This window comes from Tachyglossus aculeatus, chromosome 12 (genome assembly GCF_015852505.1).
Source record: "Tachyglossus aculeatus isolate mTacAcu1 chromosome 12, mTacAcu1.pri, whole genome shotgun sequence".
NCBI lineage: Eukaryota > Metazoa > Chordata > Mammalia > Monotremata > Tachyglossidae > Tachyglossus > Tachyglossus aculeatus.
The window spans coordinates 6,303,525-6,328,624 of NC_052077.1; the positions used below are offsets into that span (position 1 = coordinate 6,303,525).

At 43.6% G+C, this 25,100-nt stretch overlaps 1 protein-coding gene across 1 annotated transcript in view; it reads left to right on the top strand.

Annotated features, from left to right (window-relative positions):
• EGF (epidermal growth factor) overlaps positions 1-25,100 on the top strand; it is a 96,336-nt gene that overhangs the window by 67,358 nt on the left and 3,878 nt on the right. Inside the window, exons 20-23 of the mRNA XM_038755131.1 lie at positions 9,231-9,372; positions 17,581-17,745; positions 22,243-22,357; positions 24,917-25,022. Of these exons, the coding sequence (XP_038611059.1) occupies positions 9,231-9,372; positions 17,581-17,745; positions 22,243-22,357; positions 24,917-25,022 (528 nt within the window). The remainder of the gene's footprint in view (positions 1-9,230; positions 9,373-17,580; positions 17,746-22,242; positions 22,358-24,916; positions 25,023-25,100) is intronic.

Consider the following 25,100-nt stretch of genomic DNA (forward strand, 5'->3'; position numbering starts at 1 on the left):
TAATGCTTTATGCACATTGGCAGAGCGGAACATTTCTAGGACACACAGTCCTCAAAACAAGAAGCACTCTCCTCTCCTAGACGCGTGTTCTGTAGCTCTGCATGTTCTGACCCTGGGAAGTAAATCAATCAATCAGTGGTATTTATTGAGCACTTAAACTGTACAGAGCATTGTACCATGCACTTGGGAGAGTATGACAGAATTAGTAGACATGTCAAGCACTCAGTACAGTGCTCTGCACACAGTAAGCGCTCAATAAATGATTGAATGAATGATCCCTGCCCATAACGAGCTTACAGTCTAGAGAAGTTAAAGGTAACTTCCCATGGAGTTGGAAGTTTTCTGGCCTCTTGTATACCGATATTCTGACGCAATTCAATTTGGGAATGAGCCTTGTTCTTTGAAAAAAGAAAAAATGATATGGATTTAGTTTTCCTGCAGAGTGGCTAATTATTAAGCCATCATATCGCAATCATTTCTCACTCCCCTGCCCCACCCCCTTGAACTTCAAGAAGGAGTTTGTGCAATGGAATAATCTTGGGTGTATATTTATGCCCTCATTTTAAAGGTATTTTTGAACTCTACTAAGAAGGAATCTTGGGGAACATCATGTTCCTCTAATTAGAGAACTGCCTCTGTACTTGACAAGAAAGGCTGTTTTTCTTTTTATTTATGCAAAAAATGTATGGAAAAAAAAGCACGTTCTTCAATTTAAATGCTCTTTTTGGTCTCAAGTCAAGCTTCTGGAACATGTACGTTGCCAGGCTGGGATCGCGTCCCTGGAAAGGTTGAGAAGGTACAGTTGGGCTCAGTCTCTGTAGAGCTGGTGGTGGAAGTCCACTCGTCAAACTGCAGGGGTGGACAGCGTGCAACAATGGTTAAGCTGCCTGAAGTACCACAACACCGTAACATAGAAACAGCTTAAATCAAGAAAACAGGAGAAGGCACTGGGGGAGAGTGGAAGGATCAAGGTCTCATAGTAATAATAATAATTATGGGATTTGTGAAGCGCTTACTATGTGCCAGGCACTGGGGTGGATACAAGCAAACCAGGTTGGACATGGTCCGTGTCCTACATGGTGCTCACAGTCTCAATCCCCATTTTACAGTTGAGGTAACTGAGGCCCAGAGAACTGAAGTGACTTGCCCAAGCCACACAGCAGACAAGTGGCAGAGCTGGGATTAGAACCCATGACCTTCTGACTCTAAGGTGTGTGCTCTATCCACTACGCTGTGCCCCTTCTAGTTGGAAATGCTTTTGATAATTTAATTTTTGTCCTAAAAATTTATGACAGGAGTTGTCTCTTTTAGGTAGGAATAATTTCTACTGGGGTCCCAGTCCAGCTGTGATGGGTTTCACTGAGTTTCACTAGAGTTCTTTTTTTTTTATGGTATTTGTTAAGTGCTTACTAGGTGTGAGGCACTGCTCTAAGCCCTGGGGTAGATGCAAGATAATTACATTTCTACATGCAGCTCACAGTCTTAATCCTCAGATGAGGATGAGGGAACTGAGATACAGAGATGTTAAGTGACTTGCCCAACGTCAAACAGCTGAAAAGTGGTGGAGTCGGGATTAGAACCCGGGTCCTCCTGAATCCCAGGCCTGTGCTCTCTCCAGTAGACACGCTGCTTCTCACTTGGTTTATTTGCCTGCTGGAAGTTTTCCAACTGCTTTTTCTTCCTATGTTTGTTAGTTGCCTCTTCCTGTGAGGGATTTTCAGCCTTCTTCAGTCTCTACGACAGAGAAAGAGAAAGTCCCGTGAACTGTGTCTCTGGCAGCTGAACTCTTCCAGTGATGATGATTGATGATGATGGTATTTGTTAAGCGCTTACTATGTGCAAAGCACTGTTCTAAGCGCTGGGGAGGTTACAAGTGGAGGTGATATATTTGGCCAGGGTCCTTGTAACACATTTTGAAACCCAATGTGCCAAGATTCTGCTCGAGTCTGACTTGTGGCACTTGAAGCTTTTATTTCTCCCCCTCTAGACTGTAAGCTAATTGTGGGCAGGAAATATATCTGTTATACTGTTATTTTTTACTCTACCGAGCACTTGGTACAGTGCTCTTCACACAGTAAGTGCTCAATAAATACGATCGATTGGTTGATTTTTAGAATTCCACAACTGCATTTTCCTTTATCCTAACTCTCACCCTTTTTTGATGATATTGATCAGTGCAGGATATGGGTCGTGTATGTTCAGAGCAAGGCTGCCCCAATATATAAGCTCATTTTAGGCTGGGAACATATCTACCAACTCTGTTCTATTGCTGTCTTCCAAATACTTAGTACAGTGCTCTGCCTAGAGTAAGCACTCAATAAATTGATATGAAAACGCTGACTTGGAGTGTTAGCAGGTGGTCCAGATAATTAGGTCACTGAGTCAAGAAAACTGCCCAGGAGTATTTTGCTGGAGAGCCCCAGCATGGCTGAAGTCTTACAAGGCTGGCTGGCTAAGTTGGTGGCAGACTTAGAAATTTCACATGCTCCAAGTGTTTTTAATTCACTAACATGCGGAACGAATCCTTTTTATTGCTTCAATTCAATTAAGGTCAGGTTACAAGTGAGTTTCTGTAGTGGTGCTGCTAATCTCTTGATGTATTGATTTAGGGGTCTGCTGGGATAACTGATTTCCTCAACAATGAGAGACTTCTGGGGAATCCAGGACAGGGGTGAGGAACCCGTGGCTCTCAAGCTTGATCTGGGCCATCACCCCCTTGGCTTTGGCACTGTGTTGGTGATGCCATTAGTTTTGCCCTCTATATTTGGGGGGTAGCAAGTAGTTGGCCCATTCTTTGAGCTGAAAAGAGGCTGAGGGTGGTGTCAAAATGGTGGCTCCACTCTGTTTTCTTTTAGACTGTGAGCCCACTGTTGGGTAGGGACTGTCTCTATATGTTGCCAACTTGTACTTCCCAAGCTCTTAGTACAGTGCTCTGCACACAGTAAGCGCTCAATAAATACAATTGATTGATTGATTGATTTTCCCTTTTGGCGGGATGTGGTACTGCTTAACCTGCGACCAGCGGGGGTTTCCATCATCCTCACTGGACGTCATGGTGAGCTGAAGCTACTCTTTCCTGTCCCTCTTCATATTCTCCTGGCCCCCAAAGGGGTAAGTTTCCCTTTCTCTGAGGGCTACCTGCCCTCCACTGCCCTGTGATCAATTAATCAAGCAAGCAATCAATCAATGATATTTATTACACAGAACACTGTCCTGAGAGCTTGGGAAAGTACATACAACAGAGTTGGCAGACACAATTTCTGCCCTCACGGAGTTTATGCTTTAGTGGAGAAGAGAGACATTAAAGTAAATTTCAGAGAGTGGAAACGGCAGAGTATAAGGAGATCTGCTGGCTGAGGTGGGGTGATTATCAAAGTGCTTAAGGGTGATTGGAGAAGCAGCGTGGCTCAGTGGAAAAGCACGGGCTTTGGAGTCAGAGGTCATGGGTTCGAATCCCGGCTCCACCACATGTCTGCTGTGTGACCTTGGGCAAGTCACTTAACTTCTCTGAGCCTCAGTTACCTCATCTGTAAAATGGGGATTGACTGCGAGCCCCATGTGGGACAACCTGACCATGTTATATCCCCCCAGCACTTAGAACAGTGCTTTGCACATAGTAAGCGCTTAACAAATGCCATTATTATTATTATTATTATTTGAGGTTGTGGGGGAGGGGTAGAGACTCAAGTGCATAGGGGTAGCAGAAGGGAGGGTGAGTATTTGAGGAAATGAGAAGATATTCATGGAGGGCCTCTTGGAGGAGTTGTGATAGTCATTGGGCTTTGAAGATGGGAAAAGTGGTGGACTGCCATATAAAGGGTGACGGAGTTACAGGCTAGAGGGAAGACATGAGCAAGAGTTTACTGGCTAGATAGGTGAGATCAAAGGACAGTGAAGAGGAGGGTGGATGACAGGGTAATTAAGTGCTTAATGTAGCTTGTGACACTATGGCTGATGCCCTATGGAACCACTGGTCTTGGGCATCGTGGGGTTGAGGGCAGTCGCGGAGCATGAGTTGCGCTGTCGCTCTTCCTCAGTGAGAGAAAGGAGACATTCAATTCCCAGTAGTGGCTTATCTTCTAGCTTCCTCCTCCTGTCCTAACGATTTTCAAGCACACTTGCTTTGATTTGCTTCAGATCCACAGAGTCTTGTCCTCCCTCAAGACCCATCCTTGAGCCTGTATTGCCTCCACATCAACATGCAGTAGTAGTAATAGTAGCTAATATTTGTTAAGCCCCTTACTGTGTGCAAAGCGATGTAGTCGGCAATGGAAAAAACCAGACAGTTGGGTATGAAACATGGTCCTTTTCCTTCTCAGTCACCGCACTCTCTGGGAGTTTGAAGACCCTGCTCCTGGCTGCAAAGGTATTACTTTGGCATCTTGAATCAAGATTGATACCTAACGTATGTTAACAAGAGAAGCAATGTAGTCCACTGGAAAGAGCCCAAAACTGCGAGGCAAGAGACCCGTGTTCTAATCCAACTCCGTCATTTGCCTGCTGTATAACTTTGCTCAAGTCACTTAGCTTCCCTGTGCCTCAGTTTTCTCATCTGTAAAATAGGGATGAAGTACCTGTTTATCATTTATGGAGTACTTACTGGTGCAGAGCACTGTACTTGGGAGAGTACAATATAACAGAGTTGGTAGACACATTCCCTGCTCACGATGAGTTTACGGTCTCTCCTTCGGGAAGGACTGCCTGAGCTAATAATCTTGTAACTGCCCCAAGGCCTAGCACATATAGTAAGCACTTAGCAAATACCACAATGATTATTATTATTGAGTCTTAACATGGTGCTTTAAAACTCTAGCACCCTCACTGCTATTTTCCCAATTAGAAAGAGAAAAGGAGAGAATAGTACCTGGCTTTTTCCCTCCTTTCACCTCTCCTTTTCTTTATTCCCTTCTATTATTATTGTCATTCCATAAATATCCCTGCACAAGTTAACTTAATGAATGTTTAATGTATATGATTGGCACTTTGAAAACCAACTGATCAAATGTTTCATTTTGCTTGGCTCTTCTGCCTGAAAATGTTGCAGATCCCTTCATCTAAGCTAATGTTAAGGATAGGAGAAGCAGCGTGGCTTAGTGGAAAGAATCCGGGCTTGGGAGTCAGAGGTTGTGGGTTCTAATCCTGGCTCTGCCCCTTATCAGCTGTCCGACTTTGGGCAAGTCACTTAACTTCTCTGTGCCTCTGTTACCTCATCTGTAAAATGGGGATTAAGACTGTGAGCTCCACATGGGACTACCTGATGACTTTGTATCTCCCCCAGCACTTAGAACAGTGCCTGGCACAAAGTAAGCACTTAACACATACTATCATCATCATCATCATCATCTCTTTTTGGCCTCTGAATAATAATCATTATACTAATATTGGCATTTCAGTGCTATGTGTCAGGCACTGTACTAAGCTGGGTGTACATGCCAGACGATCAGATAGGACACAGTCCTTGTCCCAGTAAGGCTCACAGACTAGAAGAAAAGGAGAATACAGGCCCAGAGAAGTTAAGGGATTTGTCCAAGGTCATACAGCAGGTAAGTGTCAGAGCCAGACTCCAAGGCCCCATGTTCTTTCTACTAGGTTACACCGCTTTAATAAATTTCTGCATTGTCTCTGAACTCTATCCCTCTGTTTCTTATCCTCTTGGGCCTTCCATGCAGGGTTTTTTGCCTATCCCTCCAGAAGGCTGCTAAAGGGCAAGTCCAACCCTTCCCCTTCCCTTATTTCCTCATGCCTCCCCTTATGAAAAACCATGTCTGGGGCTTGAGGTCCCAGAACAATCTCAGGATCCCATTCCAAGTTTTATATGCGGCTCCCTCTTCCCCACTTATATTATGAGAAGCAGCATGGCCTTAATGGAAAAAGCATAGGGCTGGAAGTCAGGGGATGTGGGTTCTAATCTCAGCTCCACCCATGTCTTCTGTGTGACCTTGGGCAAGTCAATTAATTTCTCTGGGCCTAAATTAAAATGTAAAATGGAGATTAAGACTGTGAGCTCCATGTGGGACAGGGACTGTATCCAACCTGATTATCTTGTACCTACCCCAATGTTTGGCTCGTAGAAAGCGCTTAACAAATACCACAATTATTATTATTATTATTGCTTTCCCTTGGCCTGGCCCCAATCAATCAATCAGTGGTATTTATTGAGCACTTTCAGTATGCACAACACTTGGAAAAGTACAATACAAAAAAGTAGGAATAGACACTCTCTGCCCACAAGGAGCTTATGCACTAGAGGGGAAGACAGATATTAAAATGCAGTACAGGTAGATATATATGTAAGTACTGTGGGAGTGATTGAACAGCAAAGTGCTTAAGGGTAACAGACATTCATTTATCCATTCCATCATATTCAGCGATTACTAAGTGCAGAGCACTGTATTAAGATCTTGAGAGTATAACAATAAACACATTCCTTGCCCGCAACGAGGTTACAGTCTTGAGGATGAGCTTATAGGAGAGAAGGGAGGGTTAAAACAGAGAAGTGAGGGCTTAGTAGGGGAAGGCCTCTTAGAGGAGATGTGATTTTAGAAGGGTTTTGGAGATGGGGAGAGAAGCAGTCTGTCAGACATGAAAGGGGAGGGAGTTTCAGGACACAGGGAGAACGTGGTCAAGGAAACAGACAAAATTGAGGTACAGAGAGAAGGTTGGTGTTGGAAGAGCGAAGTGTTTGGGTTGGATTGGGGTAGATCAGTTGGGTTAAGGTAGAAGGGAAAAGCAGATTGAATGTGTTAAAGCCAATGGTAAGGAATTTCTGTTCGCTGTGGAGATTTTCAAGTACGAAAGGTGACAACATTTCTTGGAATGAAAGCTCTGAATTTGCTTCATTATGTGTCTGTGTTTAACATATCATCGTCTCCCATAATCTTCTCTTCTTAAGGGTGATGAAAAGTTGCTGGCGTGTCATAGTAGTCATTTAAAATTGGCATCATCCTCTCTATTATAGACAGTAATGTTTTTCCTTTTAAGAAGAACAAGTTCATAGAAAGGATTGAATCCCTCAGGATTCCCCAGGAACATATCGTTACTGTCAGAGCCATTGCTGTTTTGATGTCACAGCCTCCTCTCTGAGCCCTGTGCAGGAAAGATCAAAAGCCTGGCAAAGGAGAATTTAGATTCCATGGGGACTGTAAGTCACCTTTTTTACTAGGTCCTTGGGTCAAAGGGTGGTCAGTTTTTAACTGTCCCAAGCCATTTCTACTACCCTGGAGACCTCTTCCCTGAAAATCCAGCATTTCTGCAACTGGGGAGGGGTGGGAAGGAGTTTGAAAATGGGAAGAGGAGGAGTCTTCCTAAGTAATTGCGGCAAGTCAGGATGTTGTCAGGAACGAGGTCAACACAATTTTCCATCTTCTAAACTTGCCCTGGGTCATCTTTTTGCTTCTAGGGAAAACTACCACTGACTCGACCAAATACATTTTTGGGTATTATTAATTCAAACAAAAATAGCAGTTAGCAATCATCACTCTCAGCAGACACTATCTCTTGCATTCATTCATTCATTCAATCATATTTATTGAGCACTTACTGTGGGCAGAGCACTTTCACTGTGAGGTCCATGAAACTCGTCAGGTAACACTGAGGTCTTTGGGATTTTCAGTTTAAAAATCCCTTGAGGTGGCATTTTCCTCTTGCATGTCTGTCGAGATCCACAGGCAAAACAGGAGAGAATGTGCAAGCTGGAGTATAAAGAGTACAACTGAGTGAAAGGAAGCGTAAAGGATTTGAATGAATTCTGCTATGTGTATTCATTCATTCAATCGTATTTGTTGAGCACTTACTGTGTGCAGAGCACTGTACTAAGCACTTGGAAAGTGCAATCTTATCCATTATGTAATTCATCCTTAAGTTCAGTGGTTTAAGAAGGGTGGGAGACTCTTTTCCACTTTCTTACTACTACCACTAATAATAAATTTCATTGTTATACACGTCATTTTCATCTGCATGAATGAGAAGTTGAGAAAGGCAATTGAGTCTGGTCTACCTGCTTCATGTTTGAAGCATGGAGACAAAGATGTTGCTCCATGGTCTTGCTTCCTTGGGTGGGCTTCCTGGTCAACCAGATAGTGCTCATGGTTAAGAGTATTTACTTAAGTGCTCACTGTTCTAAGCATGCACTGTTCTAAGCGCTGAGGTAGATACAAGCAGATCAAGTTGGACACAGTCCCTGTCCCACACGGGGCTCACAGTCTTAATCCCCATTTTAGATGAGGTAACTGAGGCCCAGAGAAGTTAAGGGACATGTCCAAGGTCACACAGCAGACAAGTGGCAGAGCCGGGATTAGAACCCAGGTCCCTGTGACCCCCTGGCTGTTGCTCTATCCACTAGACCATGCTGCTTCTCAAGGTTAGGATTGTTGGGGTTCCTGGATGGGTTTGGAAGGTGGGACTCCTTGAGAAGACCCCTGAAAATGTTTGTGGCACCGAGTGGCCCTCCACATGCAACTGCTGGTTCAGAGGAAAATGCGCAGCTAACTCATGTCAAAAAGCACAGCGTGGCTCCACCACTTGTCTGCTGTGTGACCTTGGGCAAGTCACTTCACGTCTCTGGGCCTCCATTACCTCATCTGCAAAATGGGGATGAAGATTGCGAGCCACAAGTGGGACAGGGACTGTGTCCAACCTGACCATTCATTCAATCGCATTTATTGAGTGCTTACTGTGTGCAGAGCACTGTACTAAGCGCTTGGAAAGTACAATTCGGCAACAAACAGAGACTGATTAGCTAGTAACTACCCCAGGGCTTAAACTTAAAAGACTCCCTGGCACATAGTAAGCATCTAACAGAAACCATAAAAAAAAAAGTTTGGCCCTGCTGAAAACTTCAGTCAGAAAACCAGGCTGGCCAGTGCCACTTGAATCATTGTGGGCATGAACGTGTTCACCAACTCTGTTGTGTTGTACTCTCCCAATCACTTAGTACAGTGCTCTGCACATAGTAAGCCCTCAATAAATACCATTGGTTGATAAATGGATTAAGCAGATGTAATTATTTGGTGAGTGGCTTTGTCCTCCCCAGTTGAAATGAAAGGTTTTGTTTGGAGAAGACTGAATTACACTGTTTTTGTATTTTACTGACCCTTAGAAGTCTCAAGCTATTACTTTGAAATTAGGCCCTCACCCATATTTATCAAAATGTTCTATATTTAGAAACCTCTAAAATACAGACAGCTCCATCACCTAAAGAAGTGCCTGCATTTTAAAACCCTTTCTTGCAGAATCGACTAGGCTTAGCAGCAGTAAGGATGCGACCTCTTCTTTCCACGATGATTTTGGAGATTGCCCACCATCCTATGACTCATACTGCCTCAACGGTGGAAGTTGTGTTTATGTTTTAAAGATAGGAAACTTTGCATGCAAGTAAGTATAATCCTTTGTCATTCACTGTCTCTCAGGCTGTGCTGAATTTCACTGATGCGTTGTCCTCTGCGTTCGTTTGGGAAAAAAAAAAATATGTGCTTAGGTATGTGTAAGTAGCCATGTGGTCTAGTAGATACAGCATGGACCTGGGAATCAAAAGGTCCTGGATCTCCACCCCTTGTCTGCTGTGTGACCTTGGGCAAGTCATTTAACTTCTCTATGCCTCAATCACCTCATCTGTAAAATAGGGATTAAGACTGAGCTCCATGTGAACCGTGAACTGTGTCCAAACTGATTAGCTTGTAAATATCCCAGCGCTTAGAACAGGGCCTAGCATGTAAGAAGCACTTTACAAATATTATTATTATTATTATTTCATCCCTATGAAATAATTACTTCTGGAATGGACCATCTCTATATGTTGCCGACTTGTACTTCCCAAACGCTTAGTACAGTGCTCTGCACACAGTAAGCACTCAATAAATATGATTAAATTAATGAATGAATGGAACCAGAATTAGGTATAAGCTCCTTATGGGCAGAGAACGTGTTTACCACTCTTTCACTGTACTCTCCCAAGGGCTTAATGCACCGCTCTACACACCATGAGTGCACCATAAATACAATTGGTTGATTGATTGAATGGGTGAGGATTGCCTCCTTGTTCTCTGTCCATTTGGCAGAAAGCAGAGCTGTTTTCTACTTCTTGCCATCCTCCATCAGTTTCAATCAATCAATCAATCATATTTATTGAGAATTTACTGTGTGCAGAGCACTGTACTAAGCGCTTGGGAAGTACAAGTTGGCAACATAGTTTCAATTCATATCTTCTCTTTCACCTCTCTCTCCACACTAAAGCTTGGCTATTCCATTCATTCATTCATTCAATCATATTTACTGAGAGCTTACTGTGTGCAGAGCACTGTACTAAGCACTTGGGGAGTAAAGGTCGGCAACATATAGAGACGGTCCCTACCCAACAACGGGCTCACAGTCTAGAAGGGGGAGACAGACAACAAAACAAAACATGTAGACAGGTGTCAAAATACTCAAAACAATTAGAATTAAAGCTATATGCACATCATTAACAAAATAAATAGTAAATATGTACAAGTAAAATAAATAGAGTAGTACATCTGTACAAATAAATATACAGGTGCTGTGGGGAGGGGAAGCGAGGTAGGGCGGGGGGATGGGGAGGAGGAGAGGAAGTGGCTCATTCATCATTCATTCAGATGTATTTATTGAGCACTTACTCTGTGTGGAGCACTGTACTAAGCGCTTGGGAGAGTACAATACAACAAGAAATAGACACATTCCCTGCCTACATAGAGTTGCCCAAATGTCCCAGATCATAGATCTCAAAAGGCACTTGCAGGAACAGCATCGTATTGTCCCCTTATACATTAATTCTTATGGCTAGGGAAGTAATAATAATAATGATAATGGCATTTGTTAAGCGCTTACTATGTGCAAAGCACTGTTCTAAGCGCTGGGGGGATACAAGGTGATCAGGTTGTCCCGCGTGGGGCTCACAGTCATCATCCCCATTTCACAAATGAGGTAACTGAGGCTCTGAGAAGTTAAGTGACTTGCCCAAGGTCACACAGCAGACATGTGGTGGAGCCAGGATTCGAACCCATGATCCCTGACTCCAAAGCCCGTGCTCTTTCCACTGAGCCACGCTGCTTCTCTGGAACAGTCTTTATTTTCCCAGCAAATAACTCATCCTGGTTCTAACACTCCTGGGACAGGGATGGAGTAGAAAGTGTATTCTGCAGGGTGAGGTGGGAAGGGGCCTAGGGCAGCCCTCATCATTCCTCCTTTGTTCTTCTTCCCCCTAAGCCGAGCCACAGAAGCTTCGGAGGAAAACCATCTCCGTAGGGATAGTGAGCCCCTCTCAGGGTCATCATCATCATCAATCGTATTTATTGAGTGCTTACTGTGTGCAGAGCACTGTACTAAGCGCTTGGGAAGTACAAGTTGGCAACATATAGAGACAGCCCCTACCCAACAGTGGGCTTACAGTCACAGTTCAGGTCGCGCCTGGAGAGTTTTTGGTACTCTACCAGTCTCGACTACAGGCGGGAGAGTCCTTCCATTCCTAGCTTGGGCAGTGGCTAGCCAGTGGGAAGTAATCTGCTACAAGTCAACACTCCCCTGTGCAGGGCAGCAGCGGAATGGGAGAGAATTGAGGGTGGAGACTCAAGTTCACTGTGTGGAAGGAGTCAGTGGTGAACCACTTCCTTTTTTAAACCAAGAAAACTCTCTGTATCCACTACCAGAACATGTTCCGATGGAGATGGGACATTCTGGGAGAGCTGCCTCCATGACGTTGCTATGGGTTGGAGAGGACTCAACAGCATAAGACGAGACAAGGGATGGTGGGAGTGGTGGGGGGGGATCACCATGTAGGATCCCCGTGTCCTTCCTGCACCGTGGCCCATACCTGACCGGAACTGTAGGGGAATTCTGTTTCCCATGAAATTCATTCGGAAAGAGCACGGGCTTGGGAGTCAGAGGTCTTGGGTTCTAATCCCGGCTCCGCCCCTGGTCTGCTGTGTGACTTTGGGCAAGTCACTTAACTTCTCTGTGCCTCAGTTCCCTCATCTGTAAAATGGGGATTAATCAATCAATTATATTTATTGAGCGCTTACTGTGTGCAGAGCACTGTGCTAAGCGCTTGGGATGTACAAGTTGGCAACATATAGAGACAGTCCCTACCCAACAGTGGGCTCACAGTCTAAAAGGGGGATTAAGACTGTGAGCCCCATGTGGGACAACCTGATCACCTTGTATTTACCCCAGCGCTTAGAAAAGTGCTTGGCACATAGAAAGTGCTTAACAAATACCAGTATTATTATTATTATTTGTTCATTCATATTTATTGAGCACTTACTGTGTGCAGAGCACTGTACTGAGAGCCTGGAAGAGTACAATGGAACAAAAAAAAAGACACATTCCTTATCAAATGCCATCAAGCGGAACCAGCCAAAGCATGGCTTTATAACATGATGTGTCCAAATCAATACTAGGTTCTCTGGTCTTTTTCTTTGAAAAGGGGAAATTCAAATGGTAATAATAATAATTATGGAATTTGTTTAGTGCTTACTATGAGCAAAACACTGTTCTAAGCGCTAGGGTAGGTACAAGTTAATCAGGCTGGATACAGTCTCTGTCCCACCTGAGGCTTGCATCCTGAGCCCCCATTTTACAGATGAGATAACTGAGGCCCAGAGAAGTGAAGTGACTTGCCTAAGGTCACACCAGCAGACACGTGGCAGAATCGGGATTAGAACCTAGGTCCTTCTGACTCCTAGACCCATGGTCCATCCATTAAGGGATAAGAGAAGCAGTGTGGCTCAGTGGAAAGAGCCCGGGCTTTGGGGTCAGAGGTCATGGGTTCCAATCCTGACTCCACAAATTGTCGGCTGTGTGACTTTGGGCAAGTCACTTAACTTCTCTGGGCTTCAGTTACCTTATCTGGAAAATGGGGATTAAGACTGTGAGCCCCCCATGGGACAACCTGATCATCTTGTAACCTCCCCAGCATTTAGAACAGTGCTTTGCACAAAGTAGGTGCTTAATAAATGCCATTATTATCATTAAGGGAAGAAGCAAATGCCACTTTTTTTCCCAAAATGGGTGTAGCCAGGGTAGCCTCCAGCTGGTCCTACAGAGTGTGTTGCAATTCAGAAAAAAGGCAAGTAGAAGCATGAGAACTTGGAGTGGGAAGACTTGGCACACCTATTGCTCTCGCCTAGGAAAACATGTCTCTGTGTCTTTATTGAAGAACACAATCTAGCCCTGGGCAAAATTTGGCTTTTAGTTCACTCTCTGCCTTCAGAGAGGCCTAGGGTAATTGTTGGCATGAAGGTCTAAACGTGAGGTGGCTTTACCTGAGCTCCAATGACATGCTTCTTTAGAATAATCCGTACATAATCTCCCAGGACTGGTAAAATGAAAATCCAGGTCCTCCGTACAGGACTCTTTCAAGAACTGTGAAATGGTTTTCTTGCTAGTGGATAGGTGTTCTACAGACATCTGGTATTTCTACCGTTACTGACAGCCACTGTAATGGACATTCTACTCCACATGTGAGTTGACTGTATGCAGTTATAAACCAGACAATTTTGATCCTCTTCTACCCTATAGTATAATAATAACAATAATTACTATTATTATTGTGGGATTTGGTAAGCACTTCCTCTGTGCCAGGTACTATACTAAGCACTGGGGTAGATACAAGATAATCAGGTTGGACACAGTCCCTGTCCCACATGGGGCTCACAGATTTAATCCCCATTTTGCAGATGAGGTAACTGAAGCACAGTTAATTGACTTGCCCAAAGTCCCACAGCAGAAAAACGGCAGAGCCAGAATAAAAACCCTGGTCCTCGGACTCCCAGGCTCGTGCTCTTTCCACTAGGTAATGCTCATATCAATTCGAAAATATATATATTTTTTTCTTTTTGTGGTTTTGAAGTGCTTACTATGTGCCAAAGCACTGTTTTAAGCACGGGGGTAGATACAAGGTAATCAGGTTGGACACAGTCTCTTGTCCCAAGTGGGGCTCACAGTCTTAATCCCCATTTTACAGATGAGGTAACTGAGGCCCAGAGAAGTAAAGTGACTTGCCCAAGGTCACCCAACAGACAAGTGGCAGAGCTGGGATTAGACCCAAGGACCTTCTGACTCCACTAGTCCACACAGCTGCTCAATATCTGTATTAGCAACACCAAAAGAGAATGATGTGCCAAGGTTAATTTTTATTATGTGTTATTGTCAACTAATATGGAGTTGGCCCCTGTAAATAAAACAGTCAGTCTGGGTTTGTCTATTAAGGAACAGGAAAGTTAATATTTCACTCTTTTTGTAGAAGGAAAAATAGTCATGGTGGATTCACTCTCTGGCACTATAGTGTGAAATATTATACTAGTAATATTATGAAATAGGTCCTATATTTCTCTTTAAATCATTAAGTGATTTATGAACCTTTTAGAATGTCACTTTCCCTTCTATTATTAAATCCTAATAAAAATATCAAATATCCTTTAACACTTTAACAAATTTAACATTTATCACTACAAAATGACAGCAAAACCTGAAAGGAGACATACCAATTTTTATGAGCCTTTATCTAGCAGACAGTTTCAAAAATCTCACTAGAACCAATGCAAATAGATATTATCAGGAGCTACCCACATTCAACATTAATTTGGATTGAAAATATATTTTTCCCGTATGCAATCTGACCCTTTATAGCAAAACACCACATAGGAAACTATTTTTTTTTTTTGCTAATTTGTCTTCCTGACGGCTCTACTACCCCAACTTTCCCTCTACTGCCAAGAGTGCAGGCCCTAAAATACAAGCCAGGGTTAGGGGATGAAACTTGTTCCTTTCAATAGTTCTATCCCACTTTTTTCTGCCTCTCTTGTTCTTTCATGTCCTTATTTCTCTTTTGCAGTCCTGATTTCCCTTTCCTCCTTCAGTTTCTAGGCTTAGGAAATTCAGGGATCGAAGGAAAGAGGAACTCGCTTACAACTAAAACACTTTCCCCAGTCACTGAAATTCTCAATAACAGTTTTCATGGATGTGCTATTGAATTTTAAGGTGAAGTTCTTGAACAGTATACGGTGGTTTAGTTTCACCGGAGACTGTAGCTCAACTGAACTAAGTGCTTAGTACAGTGCTCTGCACACAGTAAGCGCTCAATAAATACGATTGATTGATTGAACCATTGCTAATGATAATATTTGTAGAACTGAGGATTCATTTCTTTCTTTCTTCTGTCTCCAGAGAGCATTACCCAGTAGATGGCACCCTTCACTCACGTACCTTAAAAGCACAAGTCTATAAATAAAACATCAATTTTTCTGCAAAAAAAATTCATAGATGAGCAGTTCAGAACACTTATAAATTAACTGTTCTACTTTTACCCAGATGCAGCAAGCAAACACTGGAGAGTAATCAGTAAGCCCTCCTTTTCAACGATCATCGTTGTCACAGTAACTTGTATTTGTATAATCAACCAATTGTACTTATTGAGCGCTTACTGTATGTAGAGCACTGTAATAAGCGCTTGGGAGAGTACAGCACAAAAATATAACAGACACATTCCCCGCCCGCAACGAACTTTAGCATAAATCATCTCATATTCATCCTCACCACATCCCCGTGAGGTAGTAAAAGGTGGTCGCTACTATCTCAGTATTACAAGCGAGGAAACTGAAGCCCAGATTGATGAAGTGACAGGCCAAAGTCCCATAGCAGACTGGTGGTAAGTCTGGGCCTACAACTCAGATTTCCTCATTCCATCTTCCAATTTTACCTCTTACCCGGTGGTCATTCAAATTGAAGCAAATTAGATTTTCTAATCAAGAAGCAGCATGGCCTAGTGAAAAGAGTACAGACCTGGGAATCAGAGGACATGGGTTGTAATCCCGGCTCTGCCACTTGCCTGCTGTGTGACTTTGGGAAAGTCACTTCACTTTTCCATGCCTTGGTTACCTCATCTGTAAAATAGAGATTAAGATTGTGAGCCTCACACGGGACATGGACTGGGTCCAACCTGATAATCATTCAATCATATTTATTGAGTGCTTACTGTGTGCAGAGCACTGTACTAAGTGCTTAGTATTGTAGATTAGCTCATATCTACCCTTGGTGCTTAATGTGTGCCTGTCACATTGTAAGTGCTTAACAAATACCATGACCAAAAATTTCATTTAAAAAAACACTTTTTTCCAGAGTTCAGATGTTTTTGGAATTATTTATATAGGTGGTGCTTAAGATTTTAGCCTTCCAGAAATTAATTTCTGAAATTAATGTTTTATAATGTTTTACCAGGAAAATGCAACTAATCCCTAATCAATCCCAGGGACAACCTGTGAAAAAGAGACACTCATTTTGTATTCCCTCCCCCACTGCAGTCACTGAGATCTCACTTAGCTCATGCCCTCTTTTCATAGCACCTTCAGAAAACTGGGTTTGGGGAAAGCTGGGGCCCAGGTTGGAGAAAATGGGTTGGATGTTTTATCTGAGAAAATTCCACTGTAGTAATCCTATTTATTAAGCATTTACTAGTCTCAAACCCCTCTCAGAGTCACACCTGGAGAGTTTCTGTTACTCTATCAATCTCAACTATGGGAGGGAAAGTCAGGCAGAGGCATACCCATTTCATTCCTAGCTTGGGCAGTGGCTAGCGAGTGGACAGTAATCTGCTTCAAGTCAAAACTCACCTGTGCTGGGCAGCAGCGGCCAGGGAGAGAGTTGAGGGTGGAGACTCAAGTTTACTGCTCGGAAGGAGGCAATGGTAAACCGCTTCTGGATTTTGACCAAGAAAACTCTTATGGATTCACTACCGGAACGATTGCAGGTGGAGGTGGGGCGTTCTGGGAGAGATGCGTCCATGATGTTGCTACGGATCGGAGATGACTCAACAGCCTAAGACAAGTCTCAAAACAATAATAATTATAGCAGTAATAATAATAATGATGATAATAATTGCAATATTTGTTAAGCACTTACTAAGTGCCAAATACTATACTAAGAGCTGGGGTAGATACAAGATAATTAGGTCGGACGCAGTCTCTGTCCCACAAGCACTCCACATAAAAGTAAGACTAGGTATTGAATCACCATTTTACAAATGAGGAAACTGAAGCAAAGTGAAGTGACTTGCCCAAGGACACCCAGCAGGTAAGTGGCGGAGTGGGGATTAGAGCCCAGGTCCAACTGATTCCCTTTCCGCTAAACCAGGCTGATCGTTTTTCTGGGGGCTTTGATGGTATTTGTTAAGCATTTACTATGGTGTCAAGCACTGTTCTGTACTGAGCACTGGTAAATAATAATAATAATGATGATGGTATTTGCTAAGTGCTTACTATGTTCCAAAGCACTGTTCTAAGTACTGGGGTAGATATAAGATAATCAGGTTGTCTCATGGGGGCTCACAGTCTTAATCCCCATTTTACAGATGAGGTAACTGAGGCACAGAGACTTGCCCAAAGTCACACAGCTGACCAATGGCAGAGCAGAGATTAGAACCCACAACCCCTGACTCCCAAGTCCGGGCTCTTTCCACGGAGCCACGCTGCTTTTCAAAGAAAGAAATGCATGTTGGAGGTGTGGGCCGTGGCCCATTGCCTTTCAAGCCTCCTACCCGGTGGTTGTTGACGGTGGTTTTGTGTGTCTTTGTGCAAGCTGTCAGCTGGGCTACGTGGGAGAACGTTGCCAGTTCAGTGACTTGGAATGGTGGGATTTGCGGCACGTGGTACAGCGGAAGCAGCGGAACATCGTCATGGCCGTCTGCTTCGTTGTCCCCATCTTACTTCTGCTCCTCGGATTGCTGGCAGTTCACATTTACAGGTGAAGCTTTCTTCTGTTCGGCCAAAACTGGGCAAGCGGCCTGTGCGCCCTGGGAAGGTTGAACTCCCTCCTCTTATGCCCCTTAGTTTGGGGGGGAAAGAGATGGACATTGGACTTTAAAGCTCATCCCTATGTCAGTGACTGTCTCCTTCCAGCGCTTATTACAGTGCCTGGCACGTACTAAGCATTTAACTAAAACCATAATTATTATTTAATGTATATAGGGCATCCCCAATTAGGCCTGGAACAAATTCTGGCCTTCTGTTCTGCCCCTTGACAAAGAGTCAGCTGAGTCCAGAGAAATCAAGATGATGTGGGTCATCCCTGCTTCTAGACTGTGAGCCCACTGTTGGGTAGGGACTATCTCTATATGTTGCCACCTTGTACTTCCCAAGCACTTAGTACAGTGCTCTGCACACAGTAAGCCCTCAATAAATATGATTGATTGATTGATTGATCATAATATAATCACAATGGTATTTATTAAGCACTTACTATGTTCCAGGCACACTACTAAGGCCCAGGGTGGATTCAAGCATATTGGGTTGGTCACAGTCCCTGTCCTACTTGGGGCTCACAGTCTCAATCCCCATTTTACAGATGAGGGAACTGAGGTCCAGAAAAGCGAAGTGACTTTCCAAGGTCACACAGCAGACAAGTGGCGGAGCCGAGACTAGAACCCAGAACTTTCTGACTCCAGAATAGGACAGTGGAAGAGTCCAACACAGGTTGCCCAGGTCATCTCTAAGGTGGACAATGCCCGCACACACAAAAGTCAGACTTGAGGCCCACGTGACTCAATTTGTGTTATGCCAAGATTCAGAGTGATACAATAATGACATCACATGGATACTATTTTGTCGAAGTCCACCTGATGCCATCCAAATTGACTGGAGCACACAGAATTTTTCTAGGATAACCTGATCTCCCGTCCCCTCCACCCCCCCACTCCCTAAACACACAGCCACTGCATTCCCCTCCCAAGTCCTGCTGAATGTGGCCACTACTTCCAGAATGTGGGATTTGGGGGTGGGGGGCATGGCAGAGGGAAGTTGGGGCACTTAAAATTAAAAGACCAGTTATAAAAGAGCCAGTACTGAATCTATACCAGGCAGCTGAAAACTTGACTGTCCAGGATAAAACTGGGCTGGTCAACCTAATCAACTGGGTGAATGTTTCTGGGTATGTTGGGTGTGGGGAAAGGCCTATCATCTGTATATGTGTGTGTGTGTGTGTGTGTGTGTGTGTGTGTGTGTGTGTGTGCATGTGTCTTTCTTTTCTCCCACTCACTCTTTCTCTCTGCGTCTTTCCATTTCTGGGACTTTTCCTCATCCCTCATGTTGGACCATTGGCCTGACTTTCTGTGAGGCCCAACTCCTCAAACTTTGAGCTCTGGAAAGTATGGTTATTTAAATTTCATCTGTGTGTGTGCTCTTTCTCTCTCTCTCTCTCTCTCTCTCTCTCTCTCTCTCTCTCTCTCTTTTTCTCAGCTTTAAACCTCCTTTATAATTGAATTGTGCCAAAATATATGACTGTTACTTTAGACAACCTCTTTTTTTCATGTATCATATTCGAGTTTGGTACTTTGTACCTTAAAATGATACAATTTTTTTTTGCAAGGGTTTAATTTAAGTGCCAGAGTTTTATAGTTTTATATAGTTTGATTTGATATGATTCCTTCCTTCCAGGACTCTGGAACATCTATGCAGATTTGTTTATTTTTCTTCCCCAGAAGGAGTTCCTTATTGGGGAAGGCAAAGCTATGGCTTGTTCTTCCCAAGATAGCCTGATAGGCCACCAATTTCTCATTTCACCACAGGATCACAACTAGAAATAGGAGAGTAGGCAGTGATTTCCAAGCATCAGGAAGAACAGAGTTTAGCATGCCTGACTAGAAACCCTAGAGTAAGGCAGCTTTCCTGAAAATTTTCTCCTGAATCCCAGCAAGGAATCTGGGTCAAAAGCTATCCATAAAGGTAGGGACAACTGACATTCATTCATTCAGTCATATTTATTGAGCACTTACTGTGTGCAGAGCACTGTACTAAGCGCTTGGAAGGTAGAATTCGGCAACAAAAGAGACAACCCCTACCTAACAAGGGCTCACGGTCTAGAAGTGGGGAGGCAGATAACATGGAAGACCTCAGTTCCCTCCTTGACCTGAGAGATGAATTCCAAGGCAGAATTTGGACATTAATATTGACTACTCAAGAAGCACCTGCTCTCTCTGCTCTGATGGGTCCTTGGGTATTTTGGGTATACTTGAGGTACCCATGCCAGAACAGAGATGATCCAAAAAGAAACTGATTTTGGCTTTGAGTATAGAAAAATCAGAGAGAAACTCAAGCTTATTAGCACACTGTGCAATGGAAGTTAATCTGATGTGTTTCTTGGGTATTAAGATGCAACTACACCCTTCATAGTCTAACGATTGTTTCAGATTCAAAGATTTAAAGCTCGCTGTAGGTTGGTCTATTTTCATGACTTGGAATTCAAAGACCAAATCACATGATTGATGTAGATGGTATTAATATATAAATAAACGTTTCTTCAGATTATCTTCTCTCTCTGTACATAATAAATATATATACATTTAATATTTCATATATATATATATATATATATATATATGCACAGAATTGCTTTGCCATTGTCCCAAAGGCTAAAATATTTATAGTGGTGAATACTCAGAGGGTGCACTTCTCTTCCGTTTCTTCTTGTTATGATGAAATGCATCCAGGATTTAAAAATCATCATTTGGATCTGATTTCCAGTTCTTCTTTACCTAATGGATTTGTGTCTGTGGACCTTAACGGCAAGTTTTCAATTACGTGCTTGACTGGATTTGTACTACAGCTATTACTGCTTTAACGAGATCGAATGGAAGTGGCTGATTCCCCAAATCCCCATTTAACTTAGACAGAGGCTTCCCCAGGGCATCACCTAAGGCTGTAAATTGGGGCAACTGTCCACCAGCTAGCATTTAGGGGGCAGAGGGGTGGGGAGAGGGTATGTGTTTAGACATCATACTTTGCCCGCATCCATTAGAGGGGTGTGTGGAGATGCGGGGGAAGAGCCTGTGAATATGTAATTAATCCCCTGCAGTGGCCTATAGTTGGATTTCACCTTTGAAAAATTGCTCACAGCCTCCAACGGACATATTGACCAGCAGAGCACATCGACTATCAGGCTTGAAATTGTTTGTAGACTTCCATCATTCGTCCGGTTTACTTGTCAGACACATTCATTCAGAAAGGGTTTGGGAGGCATCTTTCTTCACCCTCTTTCCTACCTCTTTCCTTGCTTCCTGTTTAAAAACTGTAGTTGCGTGAAAATGTCCTTCTCCAGGAAATGATGTGCATGAATGGAACCACCTCCCTGAGGAAATGTGAGTGTTCAAGGGAATTCAATTATCTTCAGGAAGAGAGCTCAAAATCTGTATCTGGTGCTATGTACTCTAAAATAATCCCAGAAGATTTCTGTGCTCATTGTAATATTCCATGAAAAACGATTCCTTAATGCTTAAACAGCTCCATTCTTTCCAGAAGTTTAATTCGCTCTTTACCACTTCACAATAGTGCTTTGGCTGTCTTCGTATTAACCGGTCACTCCAATTTCTCCTTAAAAGGGCTTATTTGCTTCACAGGCTAAATTATTTGAGAGAGCCAGGAAGCACATTTTTGATAAAGGCATCACTAGAGGGGCCCTGGACTTGGGACTGGGAAAGAGAAATCCAGGTCCATGATTCCTCATTCCAAGATTTTGCCCTTGATTTACTGAGTCAGTTTAGCTTTGAACATCCACCACTCAGTGCTGGCAAGTGCTTCCTCTTGGGGCAGGGGCATCTATTACAATGCTAGACACCCAGAAAGCATTAACTACTGCTTGTTGAAGAGGCTGCTAAGTCCCTTGAGGCTCTTTCCAACTTTATGATACAGTGATTACACTAGCTGGGTGCTTCCTACCTCAAAAGGGAGCTTTGAGCAATAATCAAATATGCTCCAAGAAATATTTAGAGATAGTGAATTACCCAAGATGTGATTTCCATTTCATTTCCTCTCCATTCTTTCATGCCATTCTGATTTGGCAGCCAGAACCTAAACTGCATTTGGTCAAAAATCACTCCATAGCCATTTTTTAATGGAATTTGTTAAGTGCTTACTAATTGTCAAACACTGTTCCAAGCGCTGGGTAGGTACAGGTTAGTCAGGTTGGACACAGTCCCTGTCCCACAGGGGGCTCACAGTCTAAGTAGGAGGGAGAAGCAGTATTGAATCCCCATTTTACAGTTGAGGAAACTGAGGCACAGAGAAGCCAAGGGACTTGGCCAAGGTCACACAGCAAGCTAATGGCAGAGCTGGGATTAGAACCCAGGTCCTCCGACTACAAGGCCTGTGTTCTTTCCACTAGGCCATGCTACATTTCCCTCGAATGAAAAGCCAAATGAAGTCCTCTCTTCCAAAGGCCTTACCTTCTCATTGTTTGGTTTGACCTTAGAACTCAAAAGCTTTCTGTGAAGAATCCTTATGCCGAGACTACTGGAGCTGAGGGTGGAAGCAACAGCAACAGAACGACCAAAGACATCATGGCACCTTCCAGCCACATGCCTGGGGTAACTCTATTTTCATTCTCGATGGAGCCGGTAGTGATGTGAGAAACATCAAGAGGCCCTTAGGGTCCACTTTGAGATTATTCTCTAATTCACATCTTAATTATATTCAATAACTGTTGGAATCACCTGTGTTTGACCTATAGATTTCATCTCATCTTTCTCAAGTTAGCAGCTGTCTGTATGTATAGTGGCCAATAGTTAGGCATATTGTTAGCTTGGGGCAGCCCAAATGAGACACTTCATTATAAATCAATGACACATGAAAAGAAAATATTAATGTGTGAATGAGAGAGAATAGGAATATTACTTAAGTGCTGTGGGGCTGGGGCAACTATCAAGTTCTTATGGGGAACAGATCCAGGTGCATAAGCAATGTAGAAGGGAGGGTGATTAGGAGAAATGTAAGTCTAGTCAGGGATGGCCTCTTGGAGGAAGTGTGATTTTAGTAGGTCTTTGAAGGTGGGAAGAGTGCTGATCTGTTGGATAGGAGAGGGGAGTGAGTTCTAGACCTAAAGGAGGATGTGGGCAAAGAGTTGGTGGTGAGATTCACTCATTCATTCATCCAGTTGTATTTATTGAGCACTTAGCATGTGCGGAGCACTGTACTAAGTGCTTGGGAGAGTACAATAGAACAATAATTAGAGATAGATGAGCTCAAAGTACAGAGAATAGGTTGGGAGGACAGGGTTTGAGTGGGAAGACGAGGAGTTCTGTTTTGGACATGTTAAGTTTGAGTAGTGGGAAGATATGGTTTAAACGTTTATTTGGAAAATTGGTTCAGACGGAGTATGGACAGGAGAAGGGAGAGGCAGGAGTCAGGGAGGTCAGTGAGGAGGCCAATAATAATAATAATAATAATAATAATAATAATAATAATAATAATAATAATAATAATGACAATGGCATTTGTTAAGCACTTTCGGTGAGCTGAGCACTGTTCTAAGCACTGGGTTCGATACAAGGTCATCAGCTTGTCCCACGTGGGGCTGACAGTCTTAATCCCCATTTTACAGATGAGGTAACTGAGGTACAGGGAAGTCAAGTGACTTGCCCAGAGTTACACAGCTGGTCAGTGGCGGAGACGGGATTAGAACCCATGTCCTCTGGCTCCCAAGCTCGTGCTCTTTCCACTAAGCCACGCTGCTTCTCAGAAAATAAGATCAGCATCCTAGCAGTTTGGATGGAGAGGAAGGGAAGTCCATGATTTCCTCCATGTGATATATAGCACTCCCTGATTTCCAGTAAGCATTCTGTGGATTTTCAATCAATCAGTGGTATTAGAGGGCTTACTGTGTACAGAGCACTGTACTATGCACTTGGGAAAGTACACAGAAACTGACAGTCAACAGGGGGAGATGCACATTAAAATATATTAGGGAAAGGGGTAATAGTAGAGTATAAGGATAGGTACATAAGTATAGGGGAGCTGGAGTGAATATCAAAGTGCTTAAGGGGGGGCATATGGGGGGGCATAAAGCCAAGTGCATAGTCAAGGCAGAAGGGAAATAAAAGGCTTATTTTGGGAAGGTATTTTGGGGGAGATGTGATTTTAGGTGGGCTTTGAAGGTGGGGAGAGTGGTAGACTGTCAGATAGAACACGCAGAGAAGCAGCATGGCTCAGTGAAAAGAGCCCGGGCTTGGGAGTCAGAGGTCAAGGGTTCGAATTCCGGCTCCACCACTTGTCAACTGTGTGACTTTGGGCAAGTCACAACTTCTCTGGGCCTCAGTTCCCTCACTTGCAAAATGGGGATTAAGACTGGGAGTCCCACGTGGGACAACCTGATCACCTTGTATCCTCCCCAGTGCTTAGAACAGTGCTTTGCACATAGTAAGCGCTTAACAAATGCCATCATTATTATTATATAAAGGGAGAGGGAGTTACAGGTCCGAGGGAGATGTGGGCAAGAGGTCAGTAGTGAGTTAGATGAGATGGAGATACAGGTACTCCATTGGTGTTAGAGGGGCAGAGTATGCAGGTTTGGTTGTAGTAGGATTGCCAGCCACCCAGCTGTGGGCAGGCACATGCTACCACATCACACCCTACAGAGTCTTGGGGAGAGTTTTTTCTCTCAAATGGCCCACTTCTGAGGCACATCAAGATTCTGTTTTTTCTATTGCAGCATCTCAGGGTATTACAGCACTTGGGAAGTACAAGTTGGCAACATATAGATTTGGGAGGACAAGACCCCCATGGCACCTGCCACGTCTTGGCCTCACTGTAGGCTATGCGTAGGCTAGTTGACCAGTACATAGAGTGGTCCCCCATGTTTCAGGGGCAGAATTAGAGAGAGGGCATAAATAGGTCTTCTGAGATTGGGCCTTGAGACTCATCACTGGAAGCAGCTCCCAGTTCCTTGCTCAGTCAACCGATCAGTGGAAAGTTATCGGCCATTAGCCAGGCTCTGCTTTAGCCAAAGTCTCCTCAGGGAATGTGGCCCTTTCTGTCCTTGGGGAACTGGTAGGGCAACTCTGTCAGAAATAACAGTCACAGATGATGGCTTACTGTTTCTAAGAGAACTCTAAGACTGTGCTCGGGCCCTGTATTGCTTTATCCTTCAGGATGTTGTGGTAACGGAACAGAAAGATCAAAAGGACTCACCTGGACCTGAGGCCCTCCAGGACTGTCAAACAGCATCTGTTCGCCCTCCATTCTCTCCTGAACCTGGTGAGTAGACTTTTCCTCTTTTCTAGGGAGAAAACATTCTCTCTCATCCTAACTAGGTATAGTACACCATGGGCAATT